Source organism: Chiloscyllium plagiosum, unplaced genomic scaffold (assembly GCF_037043375.1).
Source record: "Chiloscyllium plagiosum isolate Xiang-an unplaced genomic scaffold, Cpla_swu_hap1 HiC_scaffold_18, whole genome shotgun sequence".
In the NCBI taxonomy this organism is placed as follows: Eukaryota; Metazoa; Chordata; class Chondrichthyes; order Orectolobiformes; family Hemiscylliidae; genus Chiloscyllium; species Chiloscyllium plagiosum.
In genome coordinates this window covers 68,468,207-68,491,464 of record NW_028270156.1, presented here as the reverse complement: position 1 = coordinate 68,491,464, position 23,258 = coordinate 68,468,207, and the positions used below count along the sequence as shown (strand labels likewise).

The 23,258-nt window shown below is 46.5% G+C and overlaps 1 protein-coding gene across 5 annotated transcripts in view; it reads right to left on the bottom strand.

Moving 5' to 3' along the window:
- The window catches only part of LOC122557955 (proline-rich protein 5-like), a 163,302-nt gene that overhangs the window by 8,196 nt on the left and 131,848 nt on the right, over positions 1–23,258 (bottom strand). For all 5 annotated transcript variants that reach the window (XM_087996769.1, XM_087996770.1, XM_043706223.2 and 2 more), the window contains one exon: positions 14,964–15,102. In XM_087996769.1, the coding sequence (XP_087852895.1) occupies positions 14,964–15,102 (139 nt within the window). The remainder of the gene's footprint in view (positions 1–14,963; positions 15,103–23,258) is intronic.

The following is a 23,258-nucleotide window of genomic DNA, read 5'->3' as shown; positions in this document are numbered from 1 at the left end:
TTAGAGTCGTGTGATATATCCTGGAGGGGAGGCAGATGGGCTTCCTTTATAATTTCTCATCCAGATGTTGACACTGCTGACAATGCAGCACTCTGTCAGTACTCTCTGATCCTGCAACCATTCCTGATGAAGAGCTGATGCTTGAAACGTCAACTCCCAGCTCCTCGGATGCTGCCTGACCAGCTGTGCTTTTCCAACACCACACTCTAGACTCTGATCTCCAGCATCTGCAGTCCTCACTTTCGCCTACATTAGGATAAGGTGAGGACTGCAGATGCTGGAGATCAGAGTCTAGAGTGTGGTGCTGGAAAAGCACAGCAGGTCAGGCAGGAGAATCGACGTTTCATCAGAAATGAGGCTGGGAGCCTTGGGGGTGGAGAGTTAAATGGGAGGGGGGTGGGGCTGCAGGGAAGGTAGCTGAGAGTGCAATAGGTGGATGGAGGTGGGGGTAAAGGTGATAGGTCAGAGAGGAGGGTGGAGCGGATAGGTGGGAAGGAAGATGGAGAGGTAGGACAGGTCATGAGGGCGGTGCTAAGCTGGAAGGTTGCTCCTTCTCCTAATGTACTCTAACCTCTGCTGCGGGACTTGAATCCCTGACCTTCAGACTCGGGGGTAAGGGAGGTACCACAGCGATGAGGCTGATAATGTGGCAGTGAGGCTGGAGCAGGCAGAGGACGACTAGCAGTTGACAAACACTGAAATCTGGTGACACATCAGACGGACCTGGTGGAGAAACTGGTTGGAGGAGGTGCAGTAGTTTGCAGTAAAAAAGTAAAAACATGAGGTGTCAGAGGTTGATGAGTGAGTGAAACCAATAGAACAGCATAGGGAGCAATGCAGTGAGGCATTTGTTAGTCTTGGCTGTAGTCACAAAGATGCCTGAAGAGACTTGATCAGAGTACGGTAATAGGGTTTCAATCTGTGGTTGGGAAAGAATGCCTACATGGCCTGTGAAGTGGAAGGCAGGAACAGGCGAGATACATGAGGGAAAGATGGCACGAGAGGTTTACTGTTGAATTAGGGACGGCAGTTCCCAAGGGCTGCAATTAAGGCCTGAGGGGAAGATCAGGGAGACAACATCGGTGACTAAGAGTTGAAAGGAAACAATAAGCAGTGGGAAGGAGACCAAGGGAGCAGATGTTAAACTCCACCAGGAAACTGAGTCAGACGGCGACAGTCTGTCTATGCACAAGCAGTGCAGAGTGCAGGAAATGGGTTTGGGGGTGGATAGGAGTGGGGATATGTGCTCCTCAGGTTAAGGGGGACATACCCAAACACCAGTGAGAAGGGAATACAGAAGGTTTGAGTACCTGTCTTCGCTTCAATGCCATATTGTTGATGTATGAGTGCCGGGGGAAATCCTATCAGAATTGTTCCAAGACAATCAGGCAGATTTTTACAGGGCCCCTGGTGACAGGGACAATGTCGAAGAGCCAGGAAAAAGGCAGGGTGAGCTGTGTTGGGAACAGTTCCCTGATACTGTCCTATCTTCAGGGATGTTTCTGAGACACCCTTACAGACGTCCGTCTGTTTTGAGGCATTCCGGAACTATCCGACCTTGCCTCAGAGGTGCCTAATTGTCCCAGAGAGAGGGGGTCTGTCATGGCTCTGATTAGCTCGGCAGCATCGGGAGTCTTAATTGGGCAGAGATCCCACAGGCGGCCAATCAGGAAGTCGCTTGACATCAAATCGCGGAGCAACCGCACTGTCCGACCCAGTGCTGGGGCCTGTGGTAAACTACAGCGCGCTGTTTTGCAGAAAGCAGGGCCTATGTCACTTGACAGACTTGTACGGCCGCTCCTGTGCACCTGCCCAGGCATTTCTGTAACATTGCTTTCATCGAGATGTCTTTTCAACCCACAGGGGATGGGATCATCACTGCCAAGGCCAGCGTATGTCCCTCATCCCTAATAGCCCTTCAACTGAGTGGCTCGCCAGGGCCATTTCTGAGGGGCAATTAAGAATGACCCACGTTGCTGTGGGATCTGGAGACACATTTGGGCAGCAAGGTGGCTCAGTGGTTAGCACTGCTGCCTCACAGTGACCCGGGTTCGATTCCAGCCTCAGGCGACTGTCTGTGTGGAGTTTGCACCTTCTCCCTGTGTCTGTGTGGGTTCCCTCCGGGTGCTCCGGTTTCCTCCCACAGTCCAAAGATGTGCAGGTCAGGTGAATTGGCCATGCTAAATTGCCCTTGGTGTTCAAGGATGTGTAGGTTAGGTGCATTAGTCAGGGGTAAATGTAATAGGGTGGGGGAATGGATATGGGTGGGTTACTCTTCGGAGGGTTGGACTTGTTGGGCTGAAGGGCCTGTTCCCACATTGTAGGGAATCTATGATTCTATGTAGGCCAGACCAGGTAAGGACAGCAGATTTCCTTCCCTAAAGGACATGAGTGAATCTCTGATGGGTTGAGTCAGTGCCAATCTGGAGTAAACCAGATTCTGTAGCCACTTCCCGGTGAGTTGACTGCGCCGAAGTTTAACTGAAATAGAAATATTCATCAGCCCTTCGAGAGCAGTGAATGTGTCTGGCTGCACCAACTAAGCAAGCCTCCCGATCAGCTAGCAACCATCTTGACTGTAACAAAACAAAAATGCAACATCAGCTGGGGGCATCATTGAGGGGCTTTAATGGCTGCTCTGTGCCCAGTGATTATAATTGCCCCTGCCCATGGGAACTGCAGCTTGCTTCAAGATGATTGGTAACACTCTGACTGGAATTTTGCGAAGTCAGCAGTTACTGACGGAGTGCTGCTCTCCCAGCAATGATTTCAACCCCGTGTCCATCCCCTGCCTGTCTGATCCCTAACCCAAGGCCTCAGAAATACGCAGGCTGCCCATCATGAAACCCTGCGGCGTGGGTACAGTCAGGGGGAAATCGAGCCCTTTTTACAGCAGTAGCTGCCGTAGGTTCACTCATAGATGGCCACGCTGGATAGCTGTGGAACGGCAGGCAGTCTTCCTCCACATCAGGGAATGGTGCGGGTTAGGGAAGTGGGTAACAGGATGGGACAGGGGGGGGGCAGCTAGCTGGCTAAGAGGGTCAGTAAGATGGCAGAGGTGGATAGGGGTGACAAGGCAAATAAGATGAACAGGGCAAGAGAATGAGTCAGGTGACAGGGTGGATCATAACACTGATCATAAGGCTTCCTCTCAATGAAGAGTTAGATTGTATATTAATCTCTCATCTTATCAGTAGTCCTTCATACAAAGTCCAGATTTACTGATGCTTGATGTTCTGAAGGCTGATGTTATAAATGCTGGCATGTACCTGTTAGTGATAATTGTTTAGTGCCGGAGGTGGGTAGAGACATGTCACTCCCACTGCCCACCGGCCAATTCTAGGCTGAGGAAGGACAACAGCACAGTAACAAAATAATGGATCAAAATGCAGATATGTTATTTAGTTACAGTCACGTTAAGTGAAGCATATTTTCCAGTAGCAGGATTCGCAGGAACTATTTATGCCTACGGGAAAAGTATAAGCTGAAACTTTGATTAAAATGTTAAAAGTTTATGTTTTCCAAGCATCAGAATGACACAAGATTCTTGAATTCCCTTCCTCCTGAGAGGAAGCATTTCATACATACAAACTGTTTACTCCTTCACAGAATTGCCACAAGCAGGAGTCTAAACAGTGGTTCACACATCCCCAAGAGTAAGTTCCAAGCTAGAATCTAATTGAGGGCTTTTGATGGTTCATATACAGAATAATGGATAATTAGGATTGATACCTATTGACAACTTTTCAATAGAAAATCAAACTTCTGGTTAACAGGTAAAAGAATGACTCCTCAAGATGCTGTGTTGTAAAACGTGGACTATAATAATTGACTAAATAACACGATTGAAACTCTTACTTTCATTGGCAACTTAAAATGTATTCAGCCACCAAAAAATGCCACAGTGGGTGATTTAAGATTGTGCAATGATTATATGTATTATTAGAATCATAGAATTAGACAGCACAGAAACAGGCCCTTTGGTCCAACTCGTCCATGCTGACCAGATATCCTAAATTACTCTAGTCCTATTTGCCAGCACTTAGCCCATATCCCTCCAAACCCTTTCTATTCATAAACCCATCCAGACGCCTTTTAAATGTTGTAATTGTACCAGCCTCCACCACTTCCTCTGGCAGCTCATTCCATACACGTACCAGCCTTTGTATGAAAAGGTTGCCCCATAGGTCTCTTTTAAATCTTTCCTCTTTTACCTTCAACCTAGTTGTGGACTCCCCAACCCCAGGGAAAAAGACCTTGCCTATTTACTCTATCCATGCCCCTTATGATTTTATAAGGCCACCCCTCAGCCTCCAACGCTCCGGGGAAAACAGCCCCAGCCTATTCAGCCTCTCCCTATAGATCAAATCCTCCAACCCTGGCAACATCTTTATAAGTCTTTCCTGAACCCTTTCAAGTTTAATAGCATCTATCCTACATCAGGGAGACCTGAACTGAATGCAGTATTTCAAATGCGCTCTAACCAATGTTCTGTACAGCCGCGACATTGCTTCCCAACTATACTCAGCGCACTGACCAATAAAGGCAAGTATACCAAACGCCTTAACCCTTAAGTATATACTTAAGCCTTCAGGAATCAGTCCAAAATTACTCCCAGTTCCCATTGCCTTGTTTCCTTTGTAATTCCCAGCAGGGTAATTGCTGTTGCCAAAATGTCTTTCACTACAGGGCCGACAATGTAGATTCATTTCTCTAACTCTAAGCTAGGTGAATCTACCAGCCTCCTTCAAAACCTTCACATTCAAACCGAGTGTCAGGTCCTGCCAACATTCTGGCAGGGGAACGACGGTGAGTCAGCATTTTCTCTGCTCGACACGCAGGCCAAGCTGTATCAATCTCTTGTTCAGGTGAATAGGTTTTCAAAAAGCACAACCTGGGTCACCCTGAGATGCTGCTCCCACAAAACAGATTCGCCTTTGCAAATCACTGGGTGGAGTAACTTCTCTGTTTTCATCGTTGTACAACTAGAAACAAGTGAAAGAGCCATAAATCAGGATCATTTCCACTTTTCAAAGTCTGCTTCCTACCGAGGCCTGATGAAACCACACTCTGTGGATGTGAACAGCAATACGTGTCTTCCCTCTTGCTGCCCCATTTTCTGCCTGCCTCAGCTGGAGGCCTTCTGTGGATTGTCCACATTGATAACAGGGCAAAGTGGGGGCACAAACTGTACTGACTGTGGGATAAAGTAGCAGATTGCAGGCACATGCATAAACTTGAAATTCAGGTTGAACTGGTTCTGCCCCTGCAGAGTAAATAGGAAAGCTGGAAATTCCAACATTGGAATCGCTTTGAGAAAATGGTCAGGATACCAGACATTTATTGCGAGAAAAAAAAACGGGACTGCCCTGGTAAAAAGTGGGACTTCTCGTTGTCCTTGCCTCCAAAGAAAGTTGTGGACCACACTAGAAACCTCTGCAAACCTGCAGTCTGCCTCTGAAAAGCCTATTCCCGAAAATGTCTCCCTCCTCCCTCTTCCCTATAGCAATGGGAATCACATCTGGATCCAAGTAGAACTGCTAATTGGTTACTTTTGTTTCCAGCTCCACTTCCTCTCAAAAGCGAGTGAATAGTTTAATGGGTACACAGTTTGCAATTTGATAACTATAAGATCTTTCTGAGACTTTGACAGACTCAGCAAACACTCACGGTAAGCTTAGCTGTCACTGTCTGCTAGCAGACACACCTTGCACCTTCTCCTCATAAAACAATCTGAATCTTCCTTTGACCTCTTTTCAACCAAACAATCAAACCACCAAACCTTAATATCAGGCAGACTCTACAATAGAGCAGATAAAACCTTTCATGAAACCCTGATTGAAAAGCAAAAGATACAGTCCTAAAACAATAACCATATTCACCTCACAACTGTAACATTGCAAATAGAATTGTAAATACCGTGGAGTGAGTTTAGGGTCTGGGGTCTAATCAAGAGCGGGAGAGATAGCCAAAGAGTGATTATATGACAGCGATTTAAATACATTACACTGCAGTTATCAGACTGTATCAGAGTGAAGATCCTGCTGTTTGTAATGAACCCAGTGGGTCAGATCAGAGTTCTCAAACCTCCCAGCAATGTACTTTTATTGACTTTATCTCTAGATCTTTCCAGATTACTAAGGAGTTGATTGCTCATAAAGGTTTTGCTCGTGCAATTTCTTTGTGTTTCATTTATTCCAGAGTCTTACAGCAAGGAAACAGACTCTCTGTCCAATCAGTCCATGCGACCAGGTTTCCCAAACTAAACTAGTCCCACCTCCCTGTGCTTGGCCCATATCCCTTCAAACATTTCTTATTTATGTACTTATCCAAATCTCTTTTAAACATTGTAACTGTAACTGCATCCACCACTTTCTTTGGCAGTTCATTCCACACACAAACCACTCTGTAAGTAAAATGATTGCCCCTCATGTCCTTTTTAAATCTTTCCCCCTCACCTTAAAAATATGCCCCCCTAGGTTTGAACTCCCCCCACCCCAGGAAAAAGACCCCTGTCATTCACCTTAGCTATGCCCCTTATGATTTTATAAACCTCAATAAGGTCACCCCTCAACCTCCTACGCTGCAGTGAAAAAAGTCCCAGCCTATCCAGTCTATGTATATATCACAAAAACTCCAGTCTCAGCAATGTCCTGGTAAATCCTTTCTGAACCCTTTCCAGTTTAATAATATCATTCCTATAACAGGGAAATCAGAACTGCACACAGTGCTCCAGAAGAGACCTCACCAACATCCTGTACAACCTCAACATGATTGTCCCAACTCCTAGACTTAAAGGTCAAAGTGATGAAGGCAAGTGTGCTAAACACCTTCTTAACCACCCTGTCTCTCTGTGATGCAAATGTCAAAGTGCTATGTACCTGAACCCCTAGGTCTCTCTGTTCGACAACACTGCCCAGGGCCCTACCAATAATTGTATACATCCTGCCTTGTTCGCTTTGCCAAAATGCTATACCTCACATTTATCCAAATTAAACTGCCACTCCTCAGCCCATTGGCCCAATTGATCAAGATTTCTTTGTAATCTTAGACAACCTCTTCACTGTCTACTACACCACCAATTTTCATATCATCCACAAACTTCCTAACCATGCCTTCTGTACTCTCATCCAAATCATTTCTATGAATGACAAACAAAAGTGGACCCAACACCGATCCCTGTGGAACACCACTGGTCACAGGCCTCCAGTCTGAAGAACAATCTCCACCATCCATGTTTCTTGTCATTAAGCCAATTTTGTATCCAATTGGCAAGCTCACCCTGAATCCCATGTGATCTAACTTTACCAATTAGTGTACCAGGCAGAACTTTGTCAAAGGTTTTACTACGGTCCGAGTAAACAAAGTCTACCGCCTACCCTCATCAACCTTTTTTGCTTACTCCATTAAAAAAAACTCAATCAAGTTTGTGAGACACAATTTCCCACGCATAAAGCCATGCATGGGAAATCATTCCTTGCCTCTCCAAAAGCATGTAAATCCTACCTTTCAGGCTCACCTCCAACAACTTTACCCACCAATGAAGTCAGACTCCCAGGTCTACAGTTTCCAGGTTTCTCCTTACGGCCTTTCTTAACCAATGGCACAACATTAACCACCCTCCGGTCCTCCGGCACCTCACCTGTGTTTATAGACAATACAAACCTTGCTGCAAAGGGTCCTGCAATTTCCTCCTTAACTTTCCCATACAATTAATGGGATACACTTGATCTTGCATCTGAGAAATGTACTGACTGGAAACATTCCTGTTCAAAATAGTTCATGACTTGGCTGCACAGAACTTTGTGTTTAAGGAAACTACTTGAAGAGACACACGATTAATGGGGAACATATGTGGGACTCAGAGCTGTCTCACGGAATCTCCTGAAGTGTATGTAGGTTACTCTCTCTCTTCAACCTTCTCTCTCTGACACGGGTTTCATTTTGGGCCTGTGTTTATATGAACCAACCCTCAACTTGTCAGTACAGGAGTTGACTGTCTTACAATGTTAACATGATCTGCATCCAGCTCCCCTGCAATTACCTCACTCTGGCTGTGGCAAGGAAATTGCGAGGCCGGCTAAACTTCCCAACCTTTCAGCCAGGGGCTCTTTTCTTGTGGAGAAAGAAGGAAGGATTAGAGAGTTGACAGAAATTGACATATAGACAACAGTATTGGTATTTATAGGGATAAAACAGTGGGAAGGAATCAAGTGGGGTGGCATGGTGGCTGGATAGCTCAGTGGTTAGCACAGCTGCCTCACAGCACCAGAGACCAGGGTTCAATCCCCGCTTCAGGCAACTGTCTGTGTGGAGTTTGCATGTTCTCCCCGTGTCTGCGTGGGTTTCCTCCGGGTGCTCCGGTTTCCTCCCACAATCCAAAGATGTGCAGGTTATAGGTGCATTATTCAGGGGTAAATATAGGATAATAGGGTAGGGCAATGGTCTGGGAGGGTTCCTCTTCAGAGGGTCAGTGTGGACTTGTTGGGCAGAAGGGCCTGTTTCCACACTGTAGGGGTTCTATGAATATTCTCCAGGTGCACACTGGCCCTTTAAAGAGATGCTGGTGAATTGTGGGATACCCCAGCAGTGGGGAGTAGTTCCAGGAATGGCATGGGGTGGAAATTCTGTCAAAGGGAGCCACTAGGGTCAGGGTACATGGTTAATGAGGCACATTTATAAAGTCATGCTGAGAAATCCTGCTAGGCCTCACCATCAATGAAACTCCACAACACTAGAAACAACTTGAACTGAGCTAAAAGCACACTAGGTACAGTTATCAGAAACAATTGCCACATTAATGTACTCAATGCTTGGGTTGTGGAGAGGGAGATGAAGGACAATGGGGCAGGTGATTAGGAGATAGAAATTGAGAGTTACCGGGGAGGGAATTTGGGAGAGTGAAGTGGGGTCGGGTGATTGGAGGTTGGAGTCATTTGGCGGAGGGTTGCCAGGGTAGGAGGGAGGAGGGATTGCAAGGCAGGGACAATGAAGTGAAAGATTGCAAATTAAGAGATTTGGGGGAGGGAGATTTCCGGGAGAGTGAAGATACCATGATTGTGGGAGAGTGTGACTAGGGAGAGAGTGTGACCAGGAGGAAGAGTGTGACTGCAAGGTAGAGTGACTAGGGGGAGAGTGTGACTCGGAGGAGACAGTGTGATTGGACAAGAGTTTGACTGGGGGAAGAGTGTGACTGGGGACCATATAAAGCTACTGCACCTCCCACTTAACAAAATGCAGATCCCCAGAGCTTGACTTCGTGTGGACTCAACTCCCTCCACTCCTGGCCTTGAGGTGAAGCCCAGCATGATCTCATTTGGAAGGTCTGTTATCCTGAACTGTTATTTCTCTATTTTAATAATTTATTGCTAGACTTTATATTTAAGAGTTACACAGTTTTGTTTTAATCTTTATGGAATAGCTCCCACAGATTTTATATCTGGAAATATGATTATGCAACTCTAAGACATAAAATATCAATTCAAGGCCATGAAGACTAAAGCAGCCTCGCTGATTGGGAATGGTTGCGAGGTGATGAGGGACAGGCACAATCCTATCAATGGATTAATGAATCATAAACTCATGCAACAGGATTTACAAGCTGGTCTATGGTTCTGGCAAGCAACTTATTGTTAACACTGGAAATGGATCCAATAACTGACGCTGAGGGGTGAGCTGACAGAGGTAAATAAAATTGTGAGAAGCATGTATAGGGTGGGTAGTTGGAGTCTGTTTCCTAGAGTGGAAATGTCAATGCTAGGGGGCACTGGTTCAAAGTGAGAGGTTAAGTTTAAAGGAGATGTGCGAGGCAGATTTTTCACACAGTCGGTGGTAGGTGTCTAGAATGTGCTGCCAGGGAACATGGTCAAAGCAGACATGATAGCATTGTTTAAGCAGCATTGAGATAGATACATGAGCCAACAGGAAATAGAGGGATACAGACCATGTGCAGGCAGATAGGATCAGGTTGGAATGGCATCACGGTCAGTGCAGACATGTTGGGCCGAAGGGTCGGCTCCTGTGCTGGAATGTTCTTTACATCTATGTAAGTGAATGGCAGTTGGCTTGACAGTTTTGGAATCATTGTGCATGGTAAATGGGTCATTAAAAACCTGAAGACCACAGGAGTAAGCTTAACTTAAAATAAACTAACACTTCTGGAACACAAAACTAGTCATTAGTAATGGTGATTATGAAGCTACATTGATTATCATAAAACCTATCCTGTTCATGAATACACTTCAGGGAAGGAAATGTGCCTTCCTTACTTGGTCTGTCCACACGTGACTCCAGAACCATGGTAGCTGCCCTTGGAAATAGCTTATTTCTAGGGTTATGAGAGAGGTTGGGAATCGGTACTGCTAAACTGTCTGGATTATTGGTTTACAGAGCAGTACCACCTAGTTACTGAATCCTGACATTGTGACCCCCCTCCCACTTACTGAATCCTGACCCCACCCCCAGTTACTGAATCCTGACCCCACCCCCAGTTACTGAATCCTGACACTGTGACCCCACCCCCCAGTTACTGAATCCTGACCCCACCCCCAGTTACTGAATCCTGACACTGTGACCCCACCCCCCAGTTACTGAATCCTGACACTGTTACACCCCCCCAGTTACTGAATCCTGACCCCACCCCCAGTTACTCAATCCTGACACTGTGACACCCCCCCCCAGTTACTGAATCCTGACACTGTGACCCCGCCCCCACAGTTACTGAATCCTGACCCTCCTCAGTTACTGAATGCTGACCCCGGCCCCCCCAGTTACCGAATCCTGACACTGTGATCACCCCGTTACTGAATCCTGACCCCCCCCAGTTACTGAATCCTGACACTGTGACCCCCTGTTACTGAATCCTGACCCCCCCAGTTACTGAATCCTGACACTGTGACCCCCTGTTACTGAATCCTGACCCCCCCCAGTTACTGAATCCTGACACTGTGACCCCCTGTTACTGAAGCCTGACCCCCCCGTTACTGAATCCTGACACTGTGACCCCCCCAGTTACAGAATCCTGACCCCGCCCCTATTACTGAATCCTGACACTGTGACCCCCCGTTACTGAATCCTGACCCCGCCCCCCCGTTACTGAATCCTGACACTGTGACCCCCCCTTTACTGAATCCTGACACCGCCCCGTTACTGAATCCTGACACTGTGACCCCCCCGTTACTGAATCCTGACCCCCCCAGTTACTGAATCCTGACCCTGCTCCCCCAGTTACTGAATCCTGACACTGTGACCCCCCCGTTACTGAATCCTGACCCCACCAGTTACTGAATCCTGACCCTGCTCCCCAGTTACTGAATCCTGACACTGTGACCCCCCCGTTACTGAATCCTGAACCCCCCAGTTACTGAATCCTGACCCTGCTCCCCCAGTTACTGAATCCTGACACTGTGACCCCCCCAGTTACTGAATCCTGACACCCCCAGTTACTGAAACCCGACACTGTGACCCCCCAGTTACTGAATCCTGACCCCCCAGTTACTGAATCCTAACACTGTGACCCCGCCCCCCAGTTACTGAATCCTGACCCCCCCCAGTTACTGAATCCTGACACTGTGACCCCCCCAGTTACTGAATCCGGACCCCGCCCCCCAGTTACTGAATCCTGACACTGTGACCCCCCCAGTTACTGAATCCTGACACTGTGACCCCCCAGTTACTGAATCCTGACCCCGCTCCCCCAATTACTGAATCCTGACACTGTGACCCCCCCAGTTACTGAATCCTGACCCCACACCCCCGTTACTGAATTCTGACACTGTGACCCTGCCCCCCAGTTACTGAATCCTGACCCCCCCAGTTACTGAATCCTGACCCCACCCCCCCAGTTACTGAATCCTGACACTGTGACCCCCCCAGTTACTGAATCCTGACCCCACCCCCCAGTTACTGAATCCTGACACTGTGACCCCCCCAGTTACTGAATCCTGACCCCACCCCCCCGTTACTGAATTCTGACACTGTGACCCTGCCCCCCAGTTACTGAATCCTGAACCCCCAGTTACTTAATCCTGACCCCACCCCCCCAGTTACTGAATCCTGACACTGTGACCCCCGCAGTTACTGAATCCTGACCCCACCCCCCCAGTTACTGAATCCTGACACTGTGACCCCCCCAGTTACTGAATCCTGACCCCACCCCCCCGTTACTGAATCCTGACACTGTGACTCCCCAGTTACTGAATCCTGACCCCGCCACCCAGTTACTGAATCCTGACACTGTGACCCCCCCCAGTTACTGAATCCTGACCCCGCCCCCCCAGTTACTGAATCCTGACACTGTGACCCCCCCCAGTTACTGAATCCTGACCCCGCTCCCCCAATTACTGAATCCTGACACTGTGACCCCCCCAGTTACTGAATCCTGACCCCACACCCCCGTTACTGAATTCTGACACTGTGACCCTGCCCCCCAGTTACTGAATCCTGACCCCCCCAGTTACTGAATCCTGACCCCACCCCCCCAGTTACTGAATCCTGACACTGTGACCCCCCAGTTACTGAATCCTGACCCCACCCCCCGCAGTTACTGAATCCTGACACTGTGACCCCACCCCCCAGTTACTGAATCCTGACCCCACCCCCCCAGTTACTGAATCCTGACACTGTGACCCTGCCCCCCAGTTACTGAATCCTGACCCCCCCAGTTACTGAATCCTGACCCCACCCCCTCAGTTACTGAATCCTGACACTATGACCCCCCAGTTACTGAATCCTGACCCCACCCCCCCAGTTACTGAATCCTGACACTGTGATCCCCCCAGTTACTGAATCCTGACCCCACCCCCCCAGTTACTGAATCCTGACACTGTGACCCCCCAGTTACTGAATCCTGACCCCACCCCCCCCCGGTTACTGAATCCTGACACTGTGACCCCCCCAGTTACTGAATCCTGAAACTGTGATCTTCCACCATTCCTAACTAGTGGGTGAATGGGCTGCCATTTAAAGGTGGGGGTTAGACATTATGTGATGGCGCCGTGTGAGAATCTCATCCCTTTTGTCTTTGCTGTGAGTCTTCCTGTTGTGACACTGATGTTTCTAATGCATTATAGTCTACCACAAACTGCTTATTCCCATTCCCCAATGTATGCAAATAGGACCGAGCAGCAAATTCTAAAGATGATCACAAATCTAATCTCGTTTGACCTCGGAGTTTGTAGGTCACATAATCTGTGGGCATAAGTTAGGAGATTCCTGCACAGGTATGGGGCAATTATTCTTTTTACTTACAGTCAACTCTATCGGGCTTAAATAGATGGACGAGATGAAGAGGGGAAATAAATTCTACAAGGCAATTTCTGGGCCTGGGGTTCACGATGTGCAATTGCCTCAAATTGAACTCTGTTACAGAGACGGGCAGTGCATACACCTCATGCTACTTTCCGTGGCATCAGTTGTGGGGTGTGATGCTGAAATCTCAAGTATCACATCAGCTCCACAGAATCCAATCCTTGAGATAAATAGCCACAGCCAACGTGACTCTGAATGGATTCCGACAAACTCAAGCGCTTCAGAAGCCGGGGACAATCAATTTGATGGGTTGCAAAATGTTCCATAATGGCCAGAGGTATCTTTCTACAATTAGTTTATCAAACAAACTGTGCAATATTTAATGAATGCGAATTACTAGTGTTATTCTTTACCTTCCCACTACAGTGACCGCCTACACTCACAGTTATATTCTCTTCACACGGTGTATAAGTCAAAGGATACTTTTAAGGTGGAGAGGGTTCAGAAAAGATTTACCATGATTTTACTGGGAATGGAAGATTTGAGTTATAAGGAGACACTGGAAAGGCTGGGTTTATTTCATTGGAACGCAGGAGGCTGACGCATGACACTTATAGAGGTTTATAAAACCATGGAGGGTACAGCTAAGGTGACTGGCAGGTGTCTTTTCCCTGGGGTGGAGGATATCAAGACATTTATAAGGAGAGAGGGAAAAGATTTGAAAAAGACACGAGGGGCAACTTTGTTTTACAGAGAATGGTTTGTGCGTGGAATGAACTGCCAGAGGAAGTGATGGATGCAGATACAGTCACACTGTTTAAAAGATGTTTGGATAAGCACATAAATAGGAAATGTTTGCAAGGGTATGGGCCAAGTGCAGGCAGGTGGGACTAGTTTAGTTTGGGATAATGGTCAGCATGGACTGGTTGGGCCAAAAGGTCTGTTTCTGTGCTGTATGACCCTATGACTCTGTTATTTAGAATAGCTTTTGTAGTCTTCAAAGGCCAAGTTATTTGTGGTAATGGAGATCATTTGGACTTTGTTATAAAATGGGTGACAGCAGGTTGACAGACCATTATATTGGTCCCTGTCCAAAACCGTTGTGAATTAAAATGAGAGGAGACGTAAAACAGACTATCAACTCATTTCCCCACTTTGCACCCAGCCAATCTGTGTATTAAATCAATGCTCAGGAGACTACTGGGTCAGCTGATAAATATCTTGTACTTAAAAAAATTCTCCAGCCACAATGATATAAACAAATCCCCGAGAAACAATAGTTTATGTTGGCAAAAGCCAGAGAGAATCATAGAATCCATACAGTGCAGAAGCAGGCTATTCGGCCCATCAAGTGCATACTGACCCTCTGAAGGTCATCCCACCCAGACTCACTGTAACCCTGCATTTCCCATGGCTAATCTACCCAGCCTGCATCTCCCTGTACACTATGGCAATTTAGCATGGCCAATCCACCTCACCTGCACATATTTGGACTGCGGGAAGAAACCCCAGAGCGAACCCATGCAGACACAAAGAGAACATGCAAACTCCACGCAGACAGTCGCCCAAGGATGGGATCAAACCCTGGTCCCTGGCACTGTGAGGCAGCAATGCTAACCAATGAGCCACTATGCCACCCTATGTGGCTGCAATTTGTCTCCCTCATCACTGCCCACTCCTCCCTCACCTACAAACAACAAATGGCATTGACTTACCAAGTATGTGCACTGTATCGACAGCTTTCCTGTCCCTGGAGAGCAGTCCATAGGTGCCCAGATAAGGGGAGACAACTAACTGCACCAGACGCTCCAGCTGGATGTATTCCTCACTCGGGCCTTTAGGCTCATGAGCTCCCTGGCGAAACAAAAAGCAACAGTAAAAGAAGACACTTTAAACTGTTAGCCTTGAAACATCGAGAGGGCAACGGTATTTTCTGGGTTCTTTCGTGCGGTGGACGATGTGCCTGAGAAGGTAGGCCTGACAGCCTGAATGTTTCCGACTGGCTCTCTTCTCGTCCTGTCTGAGCAGGCCTGAACCAGGATGAGGAGTGAGATCAGGGCCTCAGTGTCGGATTGGATCAGCTGGTGTGAAACCAGAATCCCTGGTTCATAGATCATCGAATCCCTACAATATGGAAACAGGTCCTTTGGCCCAATAGGTCCACACTGACCCTACAAACAGTAACCCACCCAGACCCATTCCCCTACATTTAATTCCTAACTAATGCACCCAACCTACACCTCCCTGAACACTGTGGACAATTTAGCACACCTAATCTGCACACCTTTGGATTGTACCAGTGTTCTCCTTTGAAGTTCCACCCTTTTTAGAAACTGGAATTAAAATGACCCACAAACTTCCTGAAAAGGCACTCCTGATCTAAGACTTGAAATTGGCAGTGTCATTATAATTTGGCACATGATGTGTTTTCAATCACAGTTCTGTAAATAAAAAAGATTATCTCAAGCTCCTACATTAAGCAGCCACAGTGTGAATGGGTTCACTCAGTGAGTATGGTTGAGAAACTTAAGGCCCAATCTCAAAGATGCCTGTTAACATACTGAGCTATAGAGAACAGAAAGATCCCACATTCATTTCCAAACTGCGTGAGGGTAATATCAGCACAGAGACCAGGTGATAAGATAGACACTTCACTAACTTTTAAAACAACTGTTTAAACAGGAAAAAACCCACCTGGTTCACTAATGTCCTTTTTACCTGGTCTGGCCTACGCATGACTCCAGACCCATAGCAATGCGGTTGACCCTTAGCTTCCCTCTGGGCAATTAGGGATGGGCAATAAATGCAGGCCTGGCCAGTGGTGCCCACATCCCGTGAATGAATGAATAAAAATATTGAGTCACTTTATTTGTCAAATTACATCAGTACCCCTCTCAAATAACTGACCCTTCCTGGGAGCCTCAACAATAAATACCTCTCCCTCAAATCCTGTATGTCTCTCTCTGGTCCATTGACAGCAAATTAGAGAGGCTGTCTTGCAGCTTGCTGTCAATACTGGATTGCTGCTTCATGGGGAAGAGGGTCTGGGTTTGTGTACAAGGAGGAGGGTAAGTTGCTGTCACCATCCTTACTAATTGTGGTCTTTTGGTCAGGAAGTCGAGGATCCAGTTGCTGGAGGGGGAGCAGAGGTCTCTGAATTTGGAGATGAGTTTGGTTAGAATTATGGTGTTAAAGGCAGAGCTAAAGTCAATAAATAGGAGTCTAATGTAGGTTTCCTTGTTACCCAGGTATTCCAAGGATGAGTGTAGGGTCAGGGAGATGGCATCTGCCAAGGATTTGTAGTGACCATCGGTGAATTGTAGTGGATGAATGTAGGCCAGGAGACTGCAGTTGATGATAGCCATGACTAACCTCTCGAAGCACTTCAAATTACAGATGTTAGAGCCACTGGATGGTAGTCATTGAGGCATGCTGCCTGATATTTCTTTGGCACTGGAATGATGGTGGTCTTCCTGAAGCAAGTGGGAACCTCACATCGTGGTAAGGAGAGGTTAAAGATGTCTGCAAATACTCCCGCCAGCTGGTCCGCACAGGATCTGAGTGCACGGCCAGGGACTCCATTTGGACAAGTCGCTTTCCATGGGTTCACTCTCAAGAAGAAATGTCTAATGTCTCTGGTGGTGACTGTGGGTACAGGTGCACTGGAGGCTGTTGGGGCATGTGACATCATTTCACTGACCTTCTGTTCAAAATGAGCATACAATGCATTGAGCTCATCAATGGGAGGGATACATTGTTGTCCATGGTTCTACTCGACTTTGCTTTGTAGCCCGTTATATTGTGTAAGCATTACCACAGTCAAAGTGTGTTTGTGTGATTAGCCTGGGATGCTGGCTTAGTCTGGTACTGTCTCTTGGCATCTCCAATGGCTTTGCGATGGTTATACCTAGATTACCTGTAATAAGACCTGGACTTCAGTACGGATTGGATCTTCCAGTTCATCCATAGTTCCCAGCGAATACAGGATCCAGGTTTGTGTTTATATTGGGATACAGGGTTTGTGTTTACAGTGGGATACAGGGTCTGTGTTTGTTTATAGTGGGATATACGGTCTGTGTTTACAGTGGGATACAGGGTCTATGTTTGTAGACAGTAGGATACAGGATTTGTGTTTACACTGGGATACAGAGACTGTGTTTACAGTGGGATACAGGGACTGTCTTTGTTTATGTGGGATATAAGGTCTGTGTTTACAGTGTGTTACAGGGTCTATGTTTGTGTACAGTGGGATACAGGATCTGTGTTTACACTGGGATACAGGGTCTGTGTTTACAGTGGGATACAGTGGGTTACAGGGTCTGTGTTTACAGTGGGTTACAGGGTCTATGTTTGTATACAGTAGGATACAGGATCTGTATTTACACTGGGATACAGGGTCTGTGTTTACAGGGGGATACAGGGACTGTCTTTGTTTATAGTGGGATACAGGGACTGTCTTTGTTTATGTGGGATATACGGTCTGTGTTTACAGTGTGTTACAGGGTCTATGTTTGTGTACAGTGGGATACAGGATCTGTGTTTACTGGGATACAGGGTCTGTGTTTACAGTGGGATACAGTGGGTTACAGGGTCTGTGTTTACAGTGGGTTACAGGGTCTATGTTTGTAGACAGTAGGATACAGGATCTGTATTTACACTGGGATACAGGATCTGTGTTTACACTGGGATACAGGGTCTGTGTTTACAGTGGGATACCGTGGGTTACAGGGTCTGTGTTTACAGTGGGATACAGTGGGTTACAGGGTCTGTGTTTACAGTGGGTTACAGGGTCTATGTTTGTAGACAGTAGGATACAGGATCTGTATTTACACTGGGATACAGGATCTGTGTTTACACTGGGATACAGGGTCTGTGTTTACAGTGGGATACCGTGGGTTACAGGGTCTGTGTTTACAGTGGGTTACAGGGTCTATGTTTGTAGACAGTAGGATACAGGATCTGTATTTACACTGGGATACAGGGTCTGTGTTTACAGGGGGATACAGGGACTGTCTTTGTTTATAGTGGGATACAATGTCTGTGTATACAGTGGGATACAGGGACTGTCTTTGTTTATAGTGGGATATAAGGTCTGTGTTTACAGTGTGTTACAGGGTCTATGTTTGTGTACAGTGGGATACAGGACCTGTGTTTACACTGGGATACAGGGTCTGTGTTTACAGTGGGATACAGTGGGTTACAGGGTCTGTGTTTACAGGGGGTTACAGAGTCTATGTTTGTATATAGTAGGATACAGGATCTGTGTTTACAGGGGGATACAGGGACTGTCTTTGCTTATAGTGGGATATAAGGTCTGTGTTTACAGTGTGTTACAGGGTCTATGTTTGTGTACAGTGGGATACAGGATCTGTGTTTACAGTGGGATACAGGGTCTGTGTTTACAGTGGGATACAGGATCTGTGTTTACTGGGATACAGGGTCTGTGTTTACAGTGGGATACAGGATCTGTGTTTACACTGGGATACAGGGTCTGTATTTACAGTGGGATACAGGATCTGTGTTTACTGGGATACAGGGTCTGTGTTTACAGTGGGATACCGTGGGTTACAGGGTCTGTGTTTACAGGGGGTTACAGAGTCTATGTTTGTATATAGTAGGATACAGGATCTGTGTTTACAGGGGATACAGGGACTGTGTTTACAGGGGGATACAGGGACTGTCTTTGCTTATAATGGGATATAAGGTCTGTGTTTACAGTGTGTTACAGGGTCTATGTTTGTGTACAGTGGGATACAGGATCTGTGTTTACACTGGGATACAGGGTCTGTGTTTACAGTGGGATACCGTGGGTTACAGGGTCTGTGTTTACAGTGGGTTACAGGGTCTATGTTTGAATATAGTAGGATACAGGATCTGTGTTTACAGGGGGATACAGAGACTGTGTTTACAGGGGGATACAGGGACTGTCTTTGCTTATAGTGGGATACAATGTCTGTGTATACAGTGGGATACAGGGACTGTCTTTGTTTATAGTGGGATATAAGGTCTGTGTTTACAGTGTGTTACAGGGTCTATGTTTGTGTACAATGGGATACAGGATCTGTGTTTACAGTGGGATACAGGGGCTGTATTTACAGTGGGATACAGGGCCTGTGATAACAGTGGGATACAGGGTCTGTGTAAGATGTTTCATGCTAGTCTCTGGCTCAATCTTGATCAATCTCTCGGGCACATTCTTTCTTTTCCTCTTGCTGATTCGACACTTCCTGCTCACTGGCAGCAGACCTTGAGATTGATGAGCTATCTTCTGTTTCACTTCAAAGCAGAGTCTAGTGGAATGATTCATGTCATAAGAAGTTCTGGCTTCTAAAGAAAACGTTATCAGATTATTAGCTTGTTTAAACTTTATTCAGAGCTGAAAATGTGTTGCTGGAAAAGCGCAGCAGGTCAGGCAGCATCCAAGGAGCAGGAGAATCGACGTTTCGGGCATAAGCCCTTCTTCAGGCCCGAAACGTCGATTCTCCTGTTCCTTGGATGCTGCCTGACCTGCTGCGCTTTTCCAGCAACATATTTTCAGCTCTGATCTCCAGCATCTGCAGCCCTCACTTTCTCCCTAAACTTTATTCAGCTACGTTAACCAGCAGGTTCTTGTACTATCGGACAGATTGTGTATATTATGGCTGATAGTTGGAATGCGATTGATTGTGTTAACGAGTCCTGTTAAAATGTCAAGCTTAGTTAATAGTATTTTTGCTGAAGGTAATGGAATCTGGTAAATGACCAGAATCTTAACCCTAGTCTATTGTCTTGATCACATCACGGGTTACCTCAGATTACAACAGGATCTGGACCAGATGGGCCAAGGGGCTGAGAAGTGGCAGATGGAGTTTAATTCAGATAAATGCGAGGTGCTGCATTTTGGGAAAGCAAATCTTAGCAGGACTTAGACACTTAATGGTAAAGTCCTAGGGAGTGTTGCTGAACAAAGAGACCTTGGAGTGCAGGTTCATAGCTCCTTGAAAGTGGAATCGCAGGTAGATAGGATAGTGAAGGCGGCGTTTGGTATGCTTTCTTTTATTGGTCAGAGTATTGAGTACAGGAGTTGGGAGGTCATGTTGCAGCTGTACAGGACATTGGTTAGGCCACTGTTGGAATATTGCATGCAATTCTGGACTCCTTATTATCGGAAAAATGTTGTGAAACTTGAAAGGGTTCAGAAAAGATTTACAAGGATGTTGCCAGAGATGGAGGATTTGAGCTACAGGGAGAGGCTGAAACAGGCTGGGGCTGTTTTCCCTGGAGCGTCAGAGGCTGAGGGGTGACCTTATAGAGGTTTACAAAATCATGAGGGGCATGGATAGGGTAAATAGACAAAGTCTTTTCCCTGGGGTCGGGGAGTCCAGAACTAGAGGGCATAGGTTTAGAGTGAGAGGGGAACAATATAAAAAGAGACCTAAGGGGCAACTTTTTCACGGTGGTATGTGTATGGAATGAGCTGCCACAGAAAGTGGTGGAGGCTGGTACAATTGCAACATTTAAGAGGCATTTGGATGGGTATATGAATAGGAAGGGTTTAGTGGGATATGGGCCAAGTGCTGGCAGGTGGGACTAGATTGGGTTGGGATATCTGATCGGCATGGATGGGTTGGACCAAAGGGTCTGTTTCCATGCTGTACATCTCTATGACTCTATGACTCTATGACATGCATTGTTTAAATCTCAACGGTCCTTTAAAATCGAAATAGTCCTGAGGGTGAGACTTATCTCTGATGTGGAGCTGCCTATTTAACTGGGGACCCTGCTATCAAATTCCTACAGAATAGTCTCCAACTTTAATACAACACAATACAATCCCTGAAGTGTGGAAGAAGACCATTCGGCCCATCCGGTTCACACTGACCCTTAAAAGGGACCTGATGGTGATCTTCTAATTTAAAGAGCTCTCAATCCCCCTTTGAATTGGAGGTCGATAATGAGAACCCATCCTACTCAGATTTGCCTCCCCCAGCGAGTAAAGACTCTCTGTTGATTGGCTTGTAAGCTGTGCCTTTGTAAAGTCACCAGACCACAGGGCTGCTCTCTCATGAGGGAGAAGGCAGGTGGTGGTTTAACACCTCAGATGACAACGAGAGAAGGTGGCACCGTTAACAGTAGCCTCAGCTGGTGCAGGAATTGCGCCTGCGCCGTTGGCATCTGTCTGCATTGCAAGCCAGCCCTCCATCCAACTGAGCTAACTGACCCTCTGACAGCAGTTTCAAATCCCACAGGGGCTGAGGTCACCATGAAGGACTGGCCTTCTCAACCTCTCCTCTTGCCCAAAGCACGGTGACCCTCAGGTTAAACCACTGCCAGTTGTCTCTCTCTCTCTCTCTGTGTACTGAGAGAACAGTGCCATGGTTCTCTGGAAGTAGGTGACTTTACCTGGGCGTTTGTCATACCACAGGAAGGAATGAGTCACACCTTCCACAGTTTTGCTCCATATTTCTTTGAGGCCAGTTCAGTCATGGGGAAACATGAAGTTGGGATCAGTGTTGGGTAGAATCTTCCTCCCACTGCACACAGACCACACGGACTGAAAGTGGCTGGAGCTGAATGAAGCAGACATGGTAAGGCAGGGATTCACGCACGGAAAACCAATAGAGTGGAAAACTGACTGCTGGCAGCTAACAACAGCAGAAATTTAGGAAGGAGTGGGGGAGGGTGAGAAGAAATCTTGGCCCAGATGAATTAAGGTTTTTAAACTCTTTAGCCCTCACCCCAAACACCCACGCCCTCTGCCTAACATACTCTCCATGTCAGATACATACTCCCTGTGCCACCTCTACCAGCTCACATGAGGCTTCTTTATGAATGCTTGGCTGAGCTTCAAGATCCAGGACTTGATGAAGTCAGAAGTCACATGAGACCAGGTTATAGTCCAAGATGGACTATTACCTGTTGGTGAGTGACGTCTGACTTTGTCCAACCCAGTCCAATTCCAGCACCTCCACATCACGGTAATTGATGAGCTCAGCAGGCCTTTGTTTCCACAGGTAAAGATGGATTTTTTTGTTTCCATTAATTAGTATAAGTTGGTCTTTCTTTGAATTCTTCCTTTCCATCTCTCAAGTTTTGGATGAGATGAAGATTTGGAAAGTGACATGAAGCCTCTGTTACAATAGTTCAGTCTGACACATTGACAGAATTGAAAGAGCAGTGGTTTCTTTCAGAAAGATTTCTGAATGGATGCTTCCTTCAAGTCATACAGTCATCGACCTATGTGACAAAACTGTGGCTTCCAGAGGTGTATTTTGTTCTGGTTTCATTTAGAGAGAGATTGGAGGACAGGTGTCGAGCAGTCTATGAGAGGATAAACACCTTGTGAGGTCTTGGGGGTTTTTTAAAAAGTCTGGCGTTCACAGATCAAGGATTTTTAGACAGCTTTCAGCAGTTACTGTTGGGTCTCAACGGGGATGGAAGCTGCAGTAAAGGTCTCCTGGATCCTACTCTCTCTGAATTTTCACTTGACTTTTTATTCTCTCTCTCTCTGCTGCTGGCTTGCATGTGAGAAAATCAGATTTCTGAGTTTGCCTTTTCGCCAAGGGGTATGTTCATGTGATGTTGGAACAGTTAATTATTAATAGTTACCGTATCTAATAGTCTGTCAGGTTTTCCAATCAAGTTGTTACTCTAAGGCCTTTTTCCTGTTAGTACTTTAACTATAATGTTTCATCAAATTGTGTTTTGCTTAACATCGAGTAGTTTGATCAGTCAAATTGCACAGCAATTTAAGAATAAAAAACTGTTAGGGTCTAGGCTACTTTCTTAATACATTTTGAAGTGACCTGGTCTGGTCTATAATACCTGACCATTCATACAATACGACTCACTGATTTTAAACTTCATACTGGGTGAGTTTGCATAGAGGATACAGGGATCCGACATGGGGAGGGGGTGTGTAGAAAACAGAACGGGGGGATGACTAATACCTTGAAAACCTTTTTATTTCCCTGGAACGGAGTGCATTCATTTGGGGCATCTGTAAAGACAAAAAATACATTCATCCCAGA